The following is a 22,712-nucleotide window of genomic DNA, read 5'->3' as shown; positions in this document are numbered from 1 at the left end:
ACTGGTGTTTTTTGCAAAATGAATTAAGTGTGAGTAACCCCACAACAGGGTTTGAATCAGAATAAGAATCAGAACCAGGTTTATTGGCCAAGTGTGTTGACGCACAAGGAATTTCATTCCAGCTGTTTGTGACTCTTATAAGTACAGACATAAATAACACTATACTATACAGGACAAGACAAAACAGACTATACAAGACAATACAGACGATGAGATACAATATAGACAGTACGAGTATTAAATATGAATACAGAATATATGACTGATCAGTAATGTACATAAAGTGTGAGAAGTGCATGGTAGTGCAAATAACAGTTTTGTGCAATATGCCTTTTGTGCAATATGCAGCAGCATTAGTGTGTAACATACACGGATGATGTGATGACTAACAGTTCTGATAATGCAGTAGGTATGCTATGAAGCAGGGAATATAATTATGGTGATTTGTTAATCATGGTGATTGCCTGTGGAAAGAAACTTCCTGTGTCTGGCAGTTTTAGTAAGCAAAGTTCTGTAGCGCCTGCCAGAAGGGAGAAGCTGAAAGAGGTTGTGTCCAGGGTGTGAAGGGTCAGTAGTGATTTTTCTGCCCGGTTTCTGGTTCTTGTATGGTACAAGTCCTCAAGAGTGGTGGTTGCTGCTCCAAATGAGATGGTGATGGATGTGCACAGGACAGATTCAATGACTGCAGTATAGAACAGCATCAACAGCGCTTGTGGCAGACCATACGTCCTTAATTGGCGTAGAAAGTACATCCTCTGCTGGGCCTTTTTGATGATGGGGTTCATGTTGCACTCCCATTTCAGGTCTTGGGATATGGTAGTGCCCAGAAACTTGAATGACTTCACAGATGACACAGGGCTGTTGGATATTGTGAGGGGGAGTAGTGTTGAGGGGTCTTTCCTAGAGTCCACTATCATCTCGTTTTGAGGGTGTTTAGCTCTAGGTTGTTCTGACTGCACCATAGCACCAGCTGTTTCACCTCCTGCTGGTATACAGACTCATCTTGGATAAGACCGATAAGCGTAGTGTCATCTGCAAATTTCAAGAGTTTAACAGATGGGTCACTTGAAATGCATTCATTGGTATAGAGGGAGAATAGCAGCAGGGAGAGGACACATCACTGAGGAGCGCCAGTGCTGATTGTCTGAATACTGGAGGTAACATCTCCCAGTATCACCTGTTGTTTCCTGCCTGTCAGGAAGCTGGTGATCCACTGACAGATGGCAGGGGTATAGTGAGCTTTAGGAGTTTGGAGTGGAGAATTTCTGGAATCGCTGTATTAAAAGCCGAACTGAAGTCGACAAACAGAATCCGGGCATATGTCCCTGGGCAGTCAAGGTGTTGCAGAATGTGGTGCAGCCCAGTGTTGACTGCGTCATCCACTGATCTGTTTTCTCGGTAGGCAAACTGTAGGGGATCCAGCATCTGTTCTGTACAGTCTTTAGGTGGGCCAATACCAGCTGTTCAAAGGTCTTCATGACAACAGATGTCAGAGTGACAGGCCTTTAGTCATTCAATCCAGTGATGGAGGGTTTCTTGGGGACCGGGATGATTGTGGAGAGTTTAAAGCAGGAGGGGTCTTCACACAGCTCCAGTGATCTGTTGAAGATATGGGTGAAGATAGGAGCCAGTTGGTCAGCACATGCTTTGAGACTGAATGCAACTGATGATATTAATAGCCCTAAAACGCAAGCCCACACAATGATAATTTTCATATAATGAGAACTCAAAATTACAGCCACTGATGTCTATTCACTTTTACTGAATTGTCAATACAGCTTGTAGCCTTTTATTGTAGCCTTCATTGATTATGCAGACCCAGTATAGTATAGCTGTATTCCTCTTAAGAAACAGTAGATGGAGCCAAAAAACCATTTACTTCTTGCAAATGAACACATTTTGCTTTACCACCAAAGTGTTACTCTCTGACTAATTCTTTCCATCCCCATTTACTGACGGCTCAGTTTTCTAGGAAAAAAATGTCAAGGAGTAGTTAATAAGAGTGACTTTACACATAGGCTGACTCATTGAGCCTCTGAGCCCTTTAGTCCAGTTCAGTAATCCATGCTTGGTAGCAGTTATGCCATAATCTTTTTCTTTATTAATAATTTATTTAATGGTGGTCTGCAGGTGGCCTGGATATGTTGTATAATTAAATAAAGATAATTTTCCAGAACTTTGTCCTGGATATTTTTATACTGTGTGATCATGTGACACCAGTTGCACACAGGTTAACTCCATTCAAATAATTATGCAACTTCTGAAGGCAATCATTTGCATCTAATCTACACTATACATATGGCCAAAATTATAAGGACACATGACCATGCCACTCAAAAACCATTGGCAAGGTTTTTCATTAGTTCCTATAGGGCACATGCCAGTACTTCCACTCCAAATTCAGCAAAGATGTCTTTGTAGACCACTTTTTTATGAACGGGGCCTGTTATGCTATACTTGAAGCATCATCTGAACAAATGCTTCAATAGAAGAGATTAGGCATTAGGAAAATCTGACCTTTTGTACAAAGCAGTTTACATAGTCAATATCTCAAATTTGCTTACATTTAAATAGGCACATAAAAATAGTGCAGAATCGGATAGTAAAATTTCAGGATTTTGAACATTAACTATGTAAGTTTTAAATATTTAAAAATTCTAAAACCTTTTGTTTGTTTTCAATTTTAAATCCGAAAACCGGAAATCCCAGTTTTTCAGTGTGGTCTCAGATTTTTTAAATCCCAGTTGCATGTTATAACACTCTAAAATATGAAAAGTAATTTATTAAATGAATTTTCATATTATGTTTTATTTTTATTTTTTGGTTTATTTTTTCTTTTTTTTTAAGTGGCCGAATATATCATATATTAGTTAAGAGTGAAATGTTTATAAAGATCCATAGCCTAAACATCATGCACTAAGCATCATTTTTCAGGATTGTACTTGTTTTACAGTGTAGGAAAGAAAACTGTTCCGTTCGTTCTCGTGACTCGATTCGTTTGATGCGCATAGAAGAGTCGTTTAAAAGGCGTGACTCGTTCCTGAATCACCAATCACGAGCTCTCGCTCCCTCCAAACCTTTAATCTACGCGTAAACGTGAGCGCGCACGGCACAAGTCTGCTGGTTTTACGCGCAGATACACGACTAAACGATCGCAGATCAACGGTATGAACCTGCAGCTATGAATCCCAGCTCGACTGGCCACAACAGGGAACAGCAAAGAGGAGCATGAACTGTGATCATCTTATCCAAATCATTGACTTCTGCCCAAGTAGGCTAATCAGTACTCTAATTACTTTAATTACTTGCTGCTTTGGTCTTACCTAAGCAATAATGTATTATTATTATTATTATTATTATTATTATTATTATTATTATTATTATCTCAATTTTTTAATCTTAAAAAATCTGTCTTTTTTAAAGCTTATATGACATTTTTTATATGTTGTATTTTTAATACATTTCAAACTATGGATATATTATTGGTAGTGTTGACGTACACCAAAGATCACAGAGCACTGACCATTTTAAGCTGCTCAGTTACATATTTCATAGTGCGGATGGAATTATGTGAAACTACATTTAAATAATATTTTTAAAAATAGAAAATGCTATTACTAGTATTAATACTACTTCTACTACTACTATTACTACTGCTGTGTTAGTTTATATTCAAATGCTGGGTAAATAAATGTAATCAATTTGCCTTACAACTGTTTGTTCACTGTGGTATGGGACATTGTTCATCCTCTTTCATGAGATCTGATTAAAAATGCAAGCCTCAAAATTACTATCATGACAATATTATAGAGAGGAAGTTACCCAGGAGAATTAATGATTGCAAGAATAGTAGCATTAAAGCAATTCATTAGGAAGGCTAGCTAAAATATTTAAATCTCATTGAGCAGCTTTGGAGAAGTAGGGCACTGCCAAGAGCTTCTTCTCTCCGTCAGTGTGTAATGTGGGATCACTCAGTGATGAGGGTGGAGGATGAAACAGTTTAGGGGATGTGCTCATTCAGTGAATGGTGCTCTATTATACATGAGAATATATATCTTTTTCCCCAAACATAGTAATAGTATAGTAACAAACTAAAGACTTTTCATTTGTAACTATTGTATTATATTTGTTTGATTCGTTTATTTTCTGTTTGCAGAGGCTTTACACAATCCAGAGCACTATGATTAGTGATGCTTCAAGTACAGCAGAATACTATGGGGACAGTGCCTCAGTGGTGTCTCAGGATTCCAGTGTGTTCTTCAGTGAACCCCCTCCACCAACTGACAATCCTCTGGACTTTTTTATCATTAATGTCGGTGGAAGCCGCTACATTCTCTCTCAGGAGCTGCTGGCCTCTCACCCTGAGACACGCCTGGGCAAGCTGGCACTCTCCACCCAAGATTCAGCTTTAGACCTGTGTGATGATGCAGACTTTCGTGAAAATGAGTACTTCTTTGACCGCAATTCTCAAACCTTTCAATACATCATGAACTTTTACAAGACAGGCCATCTGCATGTTAGAGAGGAACTGTGTGTGTTCTCCTTCCTGCAAGAAATTGAATATTGGGGTATTGATGAGCTTTGCATAGACCACTGTTGCAGGGACAGGTACTATCGCAAGAAGGAGATGAAAGAATCCATAGAGATTGAAAATGATGTTGAAATGAATGGTGTAGAGGATGATTTCAGTGGAGTACTGTGTGAGGACATTCGCCGGCATCTCTGGGACCTCATGGAGAAGCCAGATTCGTCCAAGGCAGCAAAAATGTATGGGACGTTGTCTATGTTTTTTGTGATTGTGTCCATCGTGAACATGGCTCTGATTTCTCTGGACTTTACTATCCTCGGTGCACCTGTCTTGGATATTCTTGAGTACATCTGTATCGTGTGGTTCACAGGGGAGCTGCTGCTCAGGTTCATGTGTGTGAAGGACAAATGTAAATTTAGCAGGAGTGTGGTGAACATCATTGACCTGCTGGCCATACTGCCTTTCTATATCACCCTAGCAGTGGAGAATCTGCATGGAGGCTCAACAGAATTGGAGAATGTGGGACGAGTAGTACAGGTTCTCCGACTGATGAGGTTTCTCAGAATGCTGAAACTTGGACGTCATTCCACAGGTAATATCATAGTTGAACCATGTTTGGGGGACAAGTATTATAAGACTTGTTACAGTACAAAGATCAGAATCAATACGTTTTAGGTAAACCTGAGTCTGATTTTATATTATAAATACAACATTCTATCATGAGTATATTTATGCATCATAAATGTAAGGGAAATCTAATAAAAGAGATCAGATTGTCATAATAAATGTAAAAATAGGCCAAAGTTAATCTAAACAAAAATATTTGTTAAATGTATTTACATAAAAATGCAGTTGAGATAAGTTTCTAACTAGGAGTGTCCATATTTTCATTATAGTTTTACTCTCTTTTGGAAGAGATTATGCTAATTAAAAGGGCCATACAGTAGCTGTAACATGTAAACATATGGGACATGAATTAATTCTGAATAACCTAGAACTGCCATTTAACCAGCAATTCTTAAAAACCCAACTAAATTGAAATGAAAAAAGGAACTGTAAGTTAATTTATGTGTTTATGCTCCATTTTAATGAAATACACTTTCTATTTGGCTGATATCTTTGTTCATTATCTTTTTATCCCAAGCTATTTAAAAGAGAGAGAAAGAGAGAGAATGGGCAAATTCATTCATTAATTAATATTTGGACATTCTTCCCATAGAGACTGGAAGGAAGAGGCTATGCAACAGAATAGAAGTTTTATAGCACATTAAGACCAGCTTTGATCGTGTGAATGCTGCGGTGAGAGGGTCCTGAGAGGGTCCTGAATAATTAATGAAAATTATATTTCAGAGCAGACAGAAGTAGGTGCAGCAGGAATAGATGCATATATGACTAAAGTCTAAAAACAGGAAAATAGGTGCTTGCTTGAGATTTCACGGTTTCATTACAAACTGTTAAATAAATGTTGATAAAAGTACAACTACTGTACAATAAATAAATACAACTGCCTTTATTAATTTATCAATTAATACAATTTACCTATTATATCCAAGAGCGTTTTTTATTTGATGAATTAAGAACACATATTAAAGCCATTCTTTTCTCAGTTTAATGTTTAAGAGCAGGCACAGTAAAATCAGAAATGATGACAGATTGATAATTCACAGTAAGAACAGCAGCCAGCATTATTTCCATGACATTTTAATATTGTGTGAGATTATATTAACTCTACTTCACACAGGCTGTGTTTGTTCATTGCTGTGGTTAATCTAATTATGGAAACACAGATCAGATGGCAGCCAATAAAGTCAGATTATGCTGCAATATATTTGAACATGCGTAAATTCATTTTATTCATTTACAGAAACATTGCTTAATACACCATACTATAACTACATGTTACTAAAGGCAGATTTATGCAACTTTAACTAATGTTATTCAAGGCAGATATATGATAATAAATGCACTCTATTGAATGATATACACAGTTTTTCATTGGCTCTCAGGTGGCTTATACTTTCAGGGTTTAAATATATTCTAAGGTCAAGTTCACTACAAGTTATAGCACTATTTTTGTGGACAAAAGTAAATGTATTCAAAGACAATAGAATACTATAAAATAGAATAACCTTTACTGTACAATTGTAGTCAATACGATGTAATAAAAGTCATTTCTAAATGATAAGTATGACAATTACTGTGATATATGAATAGGAAGATGGCTAATATTGAAAGAAACATTTATGTATGTTTAATTGTGCATATTATGAAAATATTACTGCATGAATAGTCCTAGCATTGTGTAGCAAATAAATAATTAAATATAGCAAATAACATAATGAAATACTACCACAAAATAATAAACTGAGCCCAGGTGCACTCCTGCAAAGAAAACATGGCCATTGTTTGAAAGATAGGCTGACTAAGCATTCATCTGCCATGACTTTAACCATAACAACTGATCCTTATTACAGTATGTCTCCAAATAAGATGCATCCTCAAATGTTCACAATGCAAAAAACAAACAAACCATTTTAAATGCTTAGGATTGCAGTTACATCTGAGCTATGAATATATATTATACATTATATGTGTCATTATTAAATCCTTAATATGGATGTGTAACTAAACTCTAAATACAGCCAACTTAATGTCAACATCTGAACCTAAAATCTCAACTTTTAGTATTCTCATAGTTTCCTCCAGAAATTATGTTTAATGGACATTAAAAACTAATTAAGTGTTCCAGATGCTCCAAAAACACGTGGCCTGTGTTTAACATATGATATACATTCTTCATCAGGTCTGAAGTCTTTGGGCATGACGATAGCGCTGTGCTATGAGGAGGTGGGCCTGCTGATGCTCTTCCTCTCCGTGGGAATTTCCATATTTGCCATGGTGGAGTATGCCATTGAGCATGACATGCCTGAGACTACTTTCATCAATGTGCCTTGCGCCTGGTGGTGGGCCACCACATCCATGACCACTGTGGGTTATGGGGACATCCGCCCAGAGACAGCCATTGGCAAAGTCATAGCTTTCATCTGCATTCTTTCAGGCATCCTTGTCCTTGCTCTTCCCATTGCCATTATCAACGACCGCTTCTCGGTCTGCTACTTCACTCTGAAGATGAAAGAGGTAGCGCTACGGCACAGTGAAGCACTGAAGCGTCTGAAGCGCAACTCAACCTCAGATGGGATGCAACCAGCCATAGGGTTAAACCTGCGTGATGCCTACGCTCGCAGTGTGCTAGAACTGCTACGGCTGTACAGCAGAGAGAGGACAAGTACACGCAGCAGTGCAGGAGAAGATGTCTGGTGATAGTTGGACAGAACAGACAGAGCTTACTCAAGAGAAATTTAAAGTGAAAAATCTAGAAACTTTATTTAAAATGTACCTTCTAACTTATATAATATATAATATAATACATTCTGCAAGTGTGGCATAGATTGTTTTCAGTGCATTCAATGATGTTGAGCAAGGATTGATCATTTAGTTACATTTCTCATTTCATTTTATTTCACTTGTAATATTGCGTTCAATCTCAGATAGGCACGTATGCTCTATGAAACAATAGAGATGGAGGCCAGAAAAAAATATAAAAGGCACAACATCCATTTAAGAGTCAGCTTATTAAATGCTCCCTCTATTACAGGAACACACTCTTGATATTTATAGATTAGAGGCAGTTTGGCCTTCTTTCTGCAAATTGCTGTAGATACAATGAAAATACTGTGATCACTTTTATTTAACAGCCTTTTATGATTTGGTACAACAATGTGAATAAAAAGTAGAATCTTGGAAGTATTTCAGAATTTCGTAGTATTTAGTAATCTTAAATGTAATAAATTGCATGTTTTTTCTTGTATCTTCTTGTTTGCTTTGTAATTTCCCTGGCCTACTTCACGTTATACAATCCAGATATTTACTATAAGACAGATCAGAGGGTGCTGGGTGAACAGGCAGACTGTACAGGTTGAGGTATAAATAGAATGCATTTGAATTTGTTTGATGCACAGGGATAAGGGTTTATCTATTCCCTGGATGGCTCGCTTCCACTTCTCCCTGCCTACAGTACCTGCTTTCTAATCACCACCAACAAGAGAGAATTGACTATATAATTAGATGATACTGGTTGTCCGGATTTGTACATGTGTATGCACAAACGAAACAGCAAGACCTAATAGACAAACAGGAAGAAAGAGTCGGAAAGGGAACGAGAGAAGACCCAACTTGACGTAACTTGATTCAAGCTGTTGTTCAAAAGAATTTTCAGAATATTCCTGGTTCTCACACAAAGACAGTCCGGACCTATAATCTATGTGTCTGCTTTTTCCCTATGAGCATTGGATCTTTCCTGTCACTGTAAAGAATAACAACTCGATGCTGATGCCACAAGTGCCATTAATTTTTTTTAAGAAAGCAATTAGAACAAGAACTGTAAATAACTGAATATAAATGGTGGGATTCGAGTCAGGTTGTTAGACACATACATACTTTAATGGTCATGGAGCATAGACTGATAGATTGCTTGGCTAACAGTATTCCAAAGGCTTATGCATACATTTTTAAATCACTGACACACATCTTGAGGTTAGCAGCTGTGTTGACTATATAGTACATAATGTCCAGGAGAAATCCTGACTGTGTGATGTACCGTATTTTAAATATTTTCATTATGTCTGAACACAGCAATAGGCCAACAGTATATGAACCTGTATTTTGGTAAGGGGATAAGTTCAGATAGCGTACTCAAATATTAAAGAATGTTCAAATAACAAAGATGGATCTCTTTGTTCAATTTTCATTCTTAGATAGATAGATAGATAGATAGATAGATAGATAGATAGATAGATAGATAGATAGATAGATAGATAGATAGATTCACAGCCTTAGTAAGAGTTTATGGAGGGATATCCTTCCTATGGTAAGTGAAGGACATTGCTCAAGCTGTTCATTCTCTACAGAGAAATTTGAAAAAATGAGTGTTAAAGCAACCCATGAAGCAATGTGGTATCTCACAAATAGGTCAGACTGACATGGAGGATGAAAGCAGTGTGTCCTTGAAGACTCAGTCACATGAGTATGGAATCTATGAGTAATGGGAAAGATGTAATGATAATATAGCTATTTTTATGCATGTTCTCTGAAAATCTGAGACAGTTCTTTTAATCAGATATATTTTCAATGAAGCAAGATTTTTTGCCATGCTCTAAAGAATTTAAATATTCAGCAATATTGTACTGGAAAATTTGTCAGTTTATCTTTGCAAAGCATTACAAAATTCAGTATTTGATTCACCTTGATGATGCTAGACCTTGATATGCTCATTCAGCAGCCTTTTTAATCATATTCATAACTCCTCACCAACCAAGAATAATGTACGCTGTATAATTTAATACATTTTCTAAGAGATAGGTACAGGGTATTTGTTCAGCAATAGTCAACATTTTATATATATATATAATTGAAAATGCTAATAATTCGATATGCATTCAGGTGAGAGAATTTAAACTCCTTACCAACACCATAAAGCAGTGGGCAGAAAGCAGAAAGCTCCTTATTCTCAAGGATTCATCGCATTTTTGAAAAAGAATTCAGCACCATGAAAAGATTTCTGCAGTGTAACTGCAGCAAAGTCAAAATGGAGGCCAGATGAGAACTGCAAAGGATTGAGGACAGCAGAATGCAAGGACATTTTTACACTGGGGGTGCTGGAACTTTGACATGTGACGTGCGCTTTCTATACCATTACTATTATTATTTTAGTTATTTCTGTTGCAGCTGCAGTTGCACTTGAAAGAATCCTAAAAGCAAAGAAAGAGAATGTTGCAAAGTCTCAGCACCCCAATTCCCATGTCCTTTGCAGAATGTGTCATTAAGAAAATATTTGAAATGCTTACAAATAACAGCCAGGAGACCAACATGTTGAATTGTTATCTTTCCATTTTTGGGAACAATCCCACCCAACAGAAAACTTCCTTAAGTATACACCTGCTTCTACAATGCTTTGCAAACATTCATTCATTCATTTGTTCATCTTTTATAAACTCCATGGTCAGGGCTGTGATGGATCCGGAGCCTATACCAATAAAACTGGGCACAAGATGGAACAATTCATCCCAGATAGGACTGCTGTACAAACAACCTGCTGTAATAATGTTTTGCTATTAGGTTTACTATTGTTATTAGAGATTAATTATTAAGATATTTACAGCTGTATCTTATTAAACAAGAATTAGCCTTATACTAACATTAGTTGTACCAGAGCGTACTAATATCATTCTTCTAATCTAAAATTACAAGCTGGGTTGCCTCTTAACTTTTTTATTTGGCTTTGCCGAAAAAAAAAATCATCCAATTGCAAGCCAAAAAGTCATGCTCTCTTTCTAACATTCAATGAAGAACAGTGAATTGACAATTTATAATATTTGACCAGGGGATGAAATGCAAATTCCTCTTAGTGCTGAACAAAAACTTGGATGTCCTTCTATAAATGAGTACTGGAGCCGTGTATCACTTTTCATCTATAAAGTCAAATATTATGGGGTTAAACAGTGGTCCAGATGGATGTGTTCTCATTTTGTGATTGGGATTCTGTGTCATATATTTAGAGAGTTTTAAATACAAATGGATTTGCTTCATTTGACACATTTTTACAGGGCATGGACTGAAGAGTTGACAAGTCACTGAGGAAAGCAAGCAGCAGAGATTGTCTAGTTTTTGTGCCACTAAGATCTAACTATTTATGAGCAGTAATTTAGTGTAGAGCATTCTGATGTTCAGTTTGCTTTAGAATATGTGGGTAGTTCTCATATGGTTCTATGAGGTTACAAAGTTTGAAGTTTATTCAAATATGTTTGTCCAGATACAACTAATGAGACTACAAAAAGAAAACCTGAGACAACTCGAAAGGGTCCTGAAGATTACATTCTTGTGCAGTCTCAATGTTAACAGCAGATTGTCAGCCGCAGCCTTGTGCTGGCTCTCCTTATTGATCATATTGATGCTTATGCCTCAAGGTGTTCAGCAGACAGAGTGAAATAATTTTTAATTATAATATCATTTAATATTTTCTCATGTCTGTGATCCAGTCTAATACCTCTTTCTTCAAATATCTTGGTGAATGCTTAGTGCCAAGACTGATGTGTAACTTGTGATTGATGTAGACGATTACTGAATGTTATTATAACATAAAACATCACATATCGAAATATAGAAAAATAGATATATCCAAAATTTCTTTAAAAAAAAAAAGGAAAAAGGAATTGAAATTATAAGATGAATATTTGAGTTACAAATACTTATTTGATTTAAACACTAGTAAATTTAATCTTGTATAGTTATATGAACTCCTGAATGGATATAGGACTTTTCTCATGGTCCACATATTTCCAGGACAACACTTGTCATTTGCCAAGACCATATGCCAGCAACCCAAATAAGAGATTTACAGAACTCAAATGCCCTGGTTGCTTATTCCAGATTTGTGCTGAGTAACTTTGTAAATTTTTAAGTGATTCAGTGTAATTACTTAGGAACAGTTGTTCTTTGAACAGTTAGACAAATCTGACAAATACTCTGTATCATTAACAACACCCAGTGAATCTGGATGAAGTATGAACAATCTGGAATATGTCTTTAATGTGCTGTTTGAAATTAAACATTAATAGGTCTGAGAGTCTTTTATCCTTTATCTTCTATGAGCAATTGTCCACTCTCTGGATTCTATTGTTCACAGACTGAGTCTGGTGATGACACTAATTAACTTTTCTTTTAGTCCCACATTAGCACACTAAATTACTCTTGTGTCCCTTTTGCTCACAGGTGTCCTCTCGAGTGGCCTCATAGAGCTGCTATCTGATCAGAGCCAGAAGCATCACACAATAGGTCCTAATTAGACATGTGTGACGTCTAAGAGAGGAAGGTGCTTACATAACTAAATTTATTAAATTCACTCATACATCACATCACTTGGTTCAACCCAAATATTACATTTACATTACGCTACATTTATTCATTTAGCCGACGCTTTTATCCAATGCGACATAAAGGAGAAAAAACAAGCAAAGCAATATATCAACCAGAGGACAATATGTTGTCACTATGTAATCAGTGCTAAAAAAGAGTTTTAATTCAAGTCAAGTCACTTTTATTGTCACCTCACCACAGCACATGTGCCTTGGTGAGTGACATTCTTAGGAGTGAACTCCAGAAATTGCAGAACAATTGTACAGATAATGAGTTGACGTGAAAATGTGCAATTTGCTCATACATATAGTCAGTGCAATATGTGTGTACAATATGTACAATTAACAAACAATGAAATCAACATGTGAAAATTTGCAGTATGCTCATACATATGGTCAGTACAATATGTGTGTACAATATGTACAATTTGTTTATATGTACAATTAACAAACAGATAATGAAATCAACATGTGAACATGTGCAATATGCTCATACATATAGTCAGTACACACAGTGTACTATTGAGTGATAACAAAAGGAAGGTGCACAGAGTAGCAGTGTATCAGCTACTGTAAGAGCAGATTTTTTTCTGGTGACAAGTTAGGGAATTGGATATTTCTTGAATATAAATAAATGTGAAATTTTAATATGTATACTATATAAAAATACACATGCATAAGTATGTTTAAGTATTATCTGTATAAAGATCCAATAAACTTGCCATAGCAGGGATAACTTCAAGGCAAAAGCAAACTGCATACTGGTATAATCACCCAAGTGATTGACTGGGCAATTCAAGAGCACATTAGTCAGGTTGAAGAAGGTGAAATACTTATACTCAAAATAGTGTCTCGCAAATCACACCAGTTTCTTTAAATTATAAGTACAAATCCACAGGACAGATGACATTCATTGTTTATTATAGCCTTTTTTTAAACTATCCAAGTATTTCTCACTCGGGTGATGTGTATCAGCAACAAAATATTGTGTTTAATTTAATACCAGAACACTTCACTCACATGTTCTGTGCACAGTAACTTGCCACTATCAAATGTGGTGATAGTGGGCTTTAACACAAATAGGACACTGTTATTCGTATTTGTTAGGTACTATATAATAATTACTTATATATTATAAAGTATATTTACTACACTATCAAACTTGGATATACGTTTTGTGTAAGACGGGCAAGATATACATATATGTCATCCCTCTGTAGATTCCACAAGACTGCTACTTGTCTGCTTTCATTTTATCATTAATAATAAACAGTTTAATATCCATCTGTAATGCTATATATGCTGCTCATCACAAACAAGCTAACTGTCACACAACTATTACAAGTCTCTTCCCAGTCTTGAATATCCACAAACCCACAAGCAAAAAGAGCAATGACAATTGCCATGTACCACTTACATTTATGTCTTTCTCCATGTTAAGGTGACACAGTGCACCTGTGTGTGGTTAGCGGGCATTTTGCAGTTCAAAATGGGAGCTTAAATTATATAGTGGACTGTGTGAATTTTAGTAGAAATAACTGTTGTTGAATCGGATATTGGCATTGTAAGAGCTAAAAACACTGTCTGACATTTCATACTTGCTGAAACTTGCCAGAACATGAAAACACCAGATAGAAGCTAGCCGTAATGGCTATCAACAATGAACAATAGCCCTTTCATGGAGCTACATTGCACACATTATATGACTTAAACACACGTACAGTGAAAACTGTATACTATATTGTGCCACATTACAGAGTGGCAATAATTGTGCACCACTCAAAAAGTGCTCATAGAAGATGCCTTTATTTGTCACATATACAGTACATTGCACTGAAATACTTTTCTTCACGTAGCCCTGCTTGTTAAAAAAGTTTAGCCATGATACAATGCCCCTGGTATCTCTCTCTCTCTCTCTCTCTCTCTCTCTCTCTCTCTCTCTCTCTCTCAGGTGCAGATAAGGTGATCCCATTCAAATAAGCATTAAAATACATCTACCAAAACCAAAAGCTACATGCAGCCTTCACTACAAGATAGTTTATTTGAATGAATGTTTGAATGAATGAATATGTATACATTGACCAACTGGACATAGTCAGATCATATAGTACTTTGCACAGGTTAATATCAGCACAAAATGTCAAAGAACTTTGGCACAATTGTCATTCAGCTGCTGCTATGGCTGTAGCAAAATTTCTGACAGTTCCTATAAATGAGCCATGCTGGAACTGACACAAAACTTACAAATGATGGGGTCAACATGACACGTGCAGAACTAGTAGCTAGAAAGGCTTTGGTGGAACTGAAGGCTATGTCAGACTCATCAACTTTAGAAGGACACATTAAGTGCATCTATCACTGACTAGAAAATTCTCCATTTAGCTAAACAATAACAAGAGCAAGACTGGGTGAGGTCATCAATTTATGAGCTAGAGAAACAAAAAAGTGTATCACATTTTCAGCAAGAAGAATATCTTCTTTTTAAAAAGTCCCAAATGTTAATGCAAAAACTGGAACAGTATTGTTATTAGCAAGCGAAGATACAGCTGAACATGGGTCAGCTAGCTGCATAGCAACAAGCAGAATTACTGAAAGAGAAAACTGCCAGCTAGACCTTGAAGTGTAATGAACTGTGAAGAGGTAAGGAGAAACACAGCAGCTTCACGTCTACAAAAATTTGCACTCCCATTTGACATTAACAAATGAAACATTGAAATATATGAAATAATGAATAAATGAATTTGAAGCAACATGTAAATAAACTGTCCTTGAGTTGTTTTTTTACATGTGTACATTGAAACTGGCATAGTCAACACAGAACCAGGTTTAAGCTATAAAATGATTATCTTGATTTGAACTAACTTAATGTTTGAATGAGACATAGGCACTGATCATACATCTGAATCTGTCTCTGTAAGTTAAGTGGCACTCTGTATATGAGCTCTGCATTTCAATACGCTGTTGCATTCTTAGAAACACGGCTTGTTTTTGTCCTGTACTCACTGCCAGCTCCTCTAATCTGTGTACCAATTCAGTAAAGCCAATCTCCTCTACCTCGAGACTGCTCAGTTGAGCCGTCTGCTCACTTTTGTTCCTACTGCTGCAACATGGCTAGGAAACAAACAAACAGGAAATACGTCTTCCAAAGGAAACTGGTCCAGACTGAAATGAAGTAGAAGGAAATATAATTCTTGTTCAAAACAAGTTGAGGAGTGATGTGAAGTTTAGGATTTCGATTTAACCAGACCTTTAAATCATTACGGGCAATCGCCTGAGATGATGTATATTGATGATATACAGTACAATCATAAAATCTGGAAATAACAGGCGACCTATAATAATAAAATTAAGGACAATGTTACATAATAAGAAACACTACATAGTTGAAGTAATCTAACTGACTGCTGGTGCTTTACATTAGACATTATGGATAAAACAAGCACTACCGCTCTGAAGTACATGGAGGACATTTATTCCTCATGTTTTAAATGTCTCAGTAATCAAACAATCAGGAGACCGGATTTGATGCTCTAGATTTCATTCTGAGAGTATCAGAGAAAAGTATTGTTCTATGATATAACATCCATGGGATTCCCAACACTTGTTTTCTGAGTTCCTATTTTTAATCATCATTATTTTGTGATTTAGGTCAGAATATAGGACAAGTTAAAAAAACATTGAACTTACATAAGGCTCATGCATAAAATTATTGTGCCTTACTTGTTGTGACATTTACAGAAACAGCCTTTGGCATGTGGGAAGGTGATGAATGAGAGAGAAATTGGCGTATTTCTGTTAGAACTCCAGGTACAATTTGAGCTAGAGCAGGAATTATAGGAACTGTTAATGCCCCATGAAACCACCTATGACCTGCAGACAAATAATCTTGACATATAATATATTTTCTATGAATGGTTTACACAGAAGCAGAAGAGAACATCTACTCATTTGAACATGTTTTGTTTAATGCAATTGGGCTAAACTAAATCAGCCACCAGACTAAACCTACACATGTGCCACCATTTTCTGGTTTAGGTATTTGAATAACAATAATTAATTTATTTTTTTCTCCTGTAAAAGTGCTGATGGTGTGCACATTGTCAAGTTTGTTTAAAAGGGAATGTTATGAAAGTCTGCCATTTTATGGTGATCCATGTAAAGAAAAGAAAAGAAGGTCCAATTTCAGTGAATATACATTTATGAGTATGAGAATTTCGATCATAGGAGTATTTATGTGATCAATTCACTGCTATGATTCAGAATTATGCAGAAAAGCTGCAATCCATTCTTCATCTTCATTTTCCATAAGCCTACATTTGTTATTATTGAAAAGGAAGTGCAGTGATTTATGTTATATTGCCCTCTGCTGGAGAATAAAATTTATGGCCGTTAGAAATTAATAATATCGATTATAATTAATTCATTTCTATATTTAACAACCTGGACCTGCTCTTTTTGATTAAACTGTTATAATATACAATGAGGTGCAAATTTGTGAGGTCTAATTTAATACAATTTTAAATTTTCATTTCGAATTATAGCATGTACAACAACCTGACTGAAAAGTAGAAATGTTTATTTTGTGCAAAATATATTGGTCCATTTTAGGAGTGTCACCTAAACACATGTCTCTATAGAAGAGATCAGACATGAGCAACGTCTGAGCTTTTGTACACAATAACATGGCCAATATGACAAATTAGCTTATATTTAAATAGGGACCCAGAAACAGTGAACAATCTTGAATATTATATTGTCATGATATTGTACATTTACTTTTTTTGTTTTAAAAATATCACCATTTCCTAATTTAAATGCAAAATAAATAAATAAATGCTAGATTTTTATTGTATATCATTGCAAGGTGAGAATAAGGGAAAGAAAACTGAATATTCCTGCGATGGGTTGGCACTCCGTCCAGGGTGTATCCTGCCTTGATGCCCGATGATGCCTGAGATAGGCACAGGCTCCCAGTGACCCAAGGTAATTCGGATAAGCGGTAGAAAATGAGTGAGTGAGTGAGTGAGTGATAGTGTCAGTGACTTTTGGGTAGAAAAGAAGTAGAAATGAATACAGAAACAGATAATTGGAAATCGAAGCCTAAAGCATGATAAGAGGGTGTTTGGGTATGTATTATTCATTCATTCATTTTCTACCACTTATCCGAACTACCTCGGGTCACGGGGAGCCTGTGCCTATCTCAGGCGTCATCGGGCATCAAGGGAGGATACACCCTGGACGGAGTGCCAAACCATCGCAGGGGGTATGTATCTTAAAATGCCATAAAGCAGCACAAACAACAGCCTGCATTTCATACTGAGTTCTTAGTGATTTTACTGAAATCTGGTTAATTGCTTTGGCAGAACAAACAGTCAGACAAATGAGTAAATATTCTAGACTAGCACTGGGTTTCTACTGCCTACAGTGTAATAAATGTTATATCCAATGAGAAAATGAATTGTCATGAACATACACTGTATTAATTTTGTCTTCATTAACTTAATTGTGTATGAACTTACAGACAATTAAGTGAAAGATCTGCACTTTGCCTCATCAGCAGATATGTTATTATAAATATAATTATTTTTCTGCCCAAAATTTAAAACCAAAAATGACTTCCATTTCCAAATAAAGCCAGAATGGGAAGGCGTGGGTATCTGTGTGTGTGCATGAAACTAGAATGTGAACCTAGTGCATTAGGTGAAAAACACATGTACACATCTACTTAGTATATATATATATAATGTATAACATATATATATAATGTTAAATATTGCAAATAAAATACAGTATACAATAATTCCATAGGAATCGATTTACATTAATATTTGACATGATTATCAGTAACCCAGTAGCTGAGTACACAATAGCATAATGAATTTTGAGCAAATTAAGTGTTAATTTCTGTATAAGGCCACACTAGTTTACATTTCTTTTCCTAATGAAAGCTCTCTCTCGACCTACTGTGAAAATCTCAATTTAAACATTCATCCTTAAATATCAAGAGTCACTTTAATTTTGACATTCAAAAATAATACAGTTGTCCTCAATTAAGGTTAGAGTGGCTTTGACTACACGTGAAGAGGAAATTCACCTCAGAACATGAAGCCACACAAAAAAGCTATTTAACTTTTAAGCTAATGCCTCTGGTGTTGGAGAAATAAACAGCGTGATAACAGAATATTACTGAATCTGAAATCTCGAATCTATCAGCCACTGGAAATATGAAGACACTTACATTTGATTGATTAACTATTACAATGCTTTTGATAGCATAATACAGAAATGAAACAAATACTGCAAACTAAACAGCAGAAATTGGTAGTTTTGGATCCACTTGCCTCCTTAAAGTGAATACAAATATTGTGTCCAAAAAACATTTGTTTCCTCAGTGCTTTAGTCGTTTTACACCAGTGTGCTCTCTACACCACCACCATAATCATCGTCAAACCAAAGTCTGAAGAAAATGGTTTTCATCCCTCCATTTTACTTTGGCAGATATGGTTCCTGCTACATCATGACATATATTAAGGTCTTGGCTTGGTGAGATTACACTGCCCTTCTTTGCTCTGGGTAAACATTCATGAGATGGTATACTATAAATTACTGTATCTAAGGGACTATTTTCAGATAGAGAACACTGAAGTATGAGGCACTGAGCATAATTCTTCTAAACTTGTCCTAGATTTGTATAAAAGGGCAATGAATACTTGGACATACTTCCAAACATTAACTGCAAGCATATGACTTAAGATTTAAGTCTTGGCATAAGGAATGTATGCTGTGCCAAGACTAGACCACCATTTTCAGTTATTCATGAGAGGATGACTGGTATTAAGTCTTCAGTAGTTTCATAGCTGCTTCCCACAATTTTTAAAAGCAGTGTGCAGCTTTGTGCTGTCAGAATGTGTATTTAAATGTTGGGAAAGAAAACCAAAGTTAAAAAAGGGGAACATTGTGAAATAATTTACAACCTGGCACAAGTACTGCTGTAGCTGTTCAGGCAGAGTGTAGAATATAAAGCATGTATTCAATTTTAAAGTTTTCCTTTAATCGATCATAAAATATTGCTTATTGAAAAATCTCATATTATAGACCAACTCAATTATGGTTCAACTTAAAGACTTAAAGGACTAAAAAATTATTAATAAGAACCTATAAAAAATCAGTGCACAGATCTACTTTAAATGAGAAAAAAACAGCAAACTCAAATTCATATGCAAGCATGAAATGTTAATGTATGTAATTTATACTAAGGTGGTCTAAAGATTCTTGGTTTATGTTTAACGCTATCACTTTTTGAAACGTCTCTGACCCTGTGCTTTTTGAAGGATTTTGAAGTTTTTGATGATTTTTGATTACTAATGTTGTGCTTAACATTTTTGGGAATTGAAAGAAAACATTGTATAATGTGAAACATCTGTATGAGAGAAAGAGCAGATTAAACCCAATGAGACAGAGACAATAATGTAATGCAGTTGCAGTGACTAGTGTTAGGGGGAGGGTAATTGATAGAGGAAGTATAGTCTGCTGGTTGCTACACACGTGGCAGCTTTTCAGAAAAAGCTTCTATTACCAGGAACTAGAGGAAGAATGAGTCCGCAGATAGTACGTGTGTCACGGCATTTGGCTGAAGATCAGTGAATATGTAGATTGATGTTTATTACAACATATGCTCATCTTAACCCCAGTTTCATTACAGATAATCTATCAGAAAAAAAGGGTTATAAACAAAATAAACCCTTTTCTTTTATAGGTACCTTTCACCTAGAAAAGTAGGCATAGTGTAAACATGTAAGGGCACTAAAATAGACCACCATTAGTTTTCAAAGCAAGGCTTTAAAAGGTACAATGTGCACCTTTCTAGGTATGTGATACTCTTGAGGTTTCCATCCTGTGACACTAAAAAGTTCAGTAATAGGTGTAGTTTGTTTGCCTGCACACCACCACACCAGTAAGAGAATAAATCACGAATAGCAGCCAGATGAAAAAAAATCCACCGTGTTTATTATAGACCAAACTGCCTGGAAAAAAGTCAGGGCTGTTAAAATGACTTCGTTACGAAGTATACAGACATTAGAGAGAAAGCAGAGAAACCGACGAACTCCATACAGGAATTCTCAAAGAACGAGAATCTGATGTGAAAAATCTTCTCACACTCCTCTTTCATTACAAAACGATATTCTCTTTAAAACACAGACCAGTTCCTGGGTTTCGATGGAGAAATCCACGTGGTTGTAGAAAACAGTTTGAAAGTCCAAAAACATGAAATGAAGTACCTTATTGTTCAGTGTGTGTGTGTGAGAGAGTGTGTTTAAGTACCAGTGGCCCATCCCCGTTGCAAGCTACCGACAGAAGACTGTAAACAAAAGGTAGCACGATGCTAAACCTCTTACTTGCTACTCAAACATGATGCACCGACCGTTTGGTCTACTAGCCTGCAAACAGGAATATCGTTTCAAAACACAATGTGAACACAATACGTGTGGAGTTTAAGGACAAATAACTCGCCGTTTACATTTCATTTCATTCGGAAGAGTCTTCCTTCGCGTGCTAGTGACAGAGTCAGAACGTCGAGTCACATTTCAAACAAAAACACGGCTAGCTAACAGTCGAAACAACCTTACAGTTCCGTTTTAAACCGACATCGCGGTTTTAATAAAGTTCGTCTTTGTGAACTGAATAATGTGTGAATGTTATAGTGGTAGTTCGTGACCTCTTGGGCTAACTGGGTTAGCTGAGGTGATCAGATAACGAATTTAATCCACCACGACGTTCTCCTCCTGTCCGTTGGCTTTGTGACGGTTCACAGTTTCAGTCGATTTGTTTAGAGAAATCACGTTGAGACTCGGAGGGGAACTGAAGTCGTCTAACCGCTTCTTTGATGAGGTTCCCAGATAAGATGAGTTCCTGTAGGAGCTGATGGGGGTCGTCTTCGTTACTCGACCCGTCGAGTCCCTTTCGTTTCCACGTTCCGAAATGGTCCCATTCTTGATCGCTGGAGCCGGGGATGTTGTATGGACTTGCTCGGGTCGCTTTTCGGCCGCTACGAAGACGTATACAGCAGCCATTTCTCTTCTGTGCGATGGCAGTGTTACTGTTGTTGCTCTGCTTGCCGTTGTTGTTGTTGTTGCTGCTGCTGCTGCTGCTACCACCGCTGGTCAGACCGTGGAGACGCGACATCGTCTGCTGTGTAGCGCTATTGTTGTGCAGCTGAAGAGCCTCGCCGATTTTTGTGACAAGAGCGTCCACCTCTTTAGAATCGACAGTCACGGACTGCTCCAAGAGAATGTAGTTCTCCTTTCGACAAGGCATTTTCAAGTAAAATTTAAACGTTTCGGCAATTTGTTTCGAAAGAAAACGAGGGCACTTCACCGGCGTCCACAGCCACCACGCTGCCCAACGAAAAGCAGCCGCTAGGGCTGGTTTGTAAACAATGAATGACGCAACCCACGGAACGTACCATTTGTGCGGGTAGAAAATATCTAGTTTAACGTCTGTGATGTGGCTTAACGTTAAACGGATGATTGTTAAAAATAATTGGCCCTCATTGTTCTTTGTGTCTTTATGCACGTTGATGGCTGAACAAGACCCATAGGATCGTGATGTTAAAAGATTAATTCAAATTACAATACAGAGTCCCCTATATTGACGCATGGTTGATTCCTACGTCTTCAAACCAAATAGCTTTACACAAACGGAACAGCAGGGTATGTATGATCAGTGTGGGGTTGTGTGATCAGTGTTTTATTTCATTTGAACCAGGTCTTTAGGTTTATTCTAATCATCTCAAGACAACACAAAACTTTTATTGTGCTTATTGGTGTACTACAAAGTATTGATTTTCATATTACCCACCTGTTTATTGAACAAAACATGAATGAGATTAAAAAATGAAAATATACTTATTTTCTCAAAACATATTTTCTCTAAAATATGAAATCACCAATGAAATGTGTTCAAGCTGACATTGTAATCAACACTCATTACACATGACACCTCTTTCACCACTTCCCCTTCCTGTTAGATGAGCAGAAAACAGGTCTCAGAGGTTTCCTTAGAACTTAATCACTATCACAACTTAGTTTCTATTTAGCTATATTTCCTATCAGATGTGCTATATGTTTTGACTGTAACATAACATTTAAGTTTTCATTTCTGTTACAAAAGAGAAGTTTTCATCCTTTTCACTTAGACATGAAGAGGAAGTCTAA

At 36.5% G+C, this 22,712-nt stretch overlaps 2 protein-coding genes across 2 annotated transcripts; one reads left to right on the top strand and one right to left on the bottom strand.

Moving 5' to 3' along the window:
• The first annotated feature begins 3,144 nt into the window (after positions 1-3,144).
• Positions 3,145-7,849, top strand: kcnv1 (potassium voltage-gated channel modifier subfamily V member 1). The gene is made up of 3 exons (XM_060869188.1): positions 3,145-3,271; positions 4,157-5,120; positions 7,332-7,849. Exons 2-3 carry the CDS (start codon positions 4,181-4,183, stop codon positions 7,847-7,849), a joined length of 1,458 nt encoding a protein of 485 aa, XP_060725171.1. The 5' UTR covers positions 3,145-3,271; positions 4,157-4,180.
• A 12,634-nt stretch (positions 7,850-20,483) lies between these two features.
• Positions 20,484-21,924, bottom strand: gbp (glycogen synthase kinase binding protein). The gene has a single exon (XM_060869826.1). It carries the CDS (start codon positions 21,811-21,813, stop codon positions 21,313-21,315), a length of 501 nt encoding a protein of 166 aa, XP_060725809.1. The 5' UTR covers positions 21,814-21,924; the 3' UTR covers positions 20,484-21,312.
• Between the last annotated feature and the right edge of the window lie 788 nt (positions 21,925-22,712).

The sequence above is a fragment of the Tachysurus vachellii genome, chromosome 5, assembly GCF_030014155.1.
Source record: "Tachysurus vachellii isolate PV-2020 chromosome 5, HZAU_Pvac_v1, whole genome shotgun sequence".
Classification (NCBI taxonomy): domain Eukaryota; kingdom Metazoa; phylum Chordata; class Actinopteri; order Siluriformes; family Bagridae; genus Tachysurus; species Tachysurus vachellii.
Note: the sequence above shows the minus strand (reverse complement) of the source record. Positions and strands in the feature narration are given on the sequence as shown.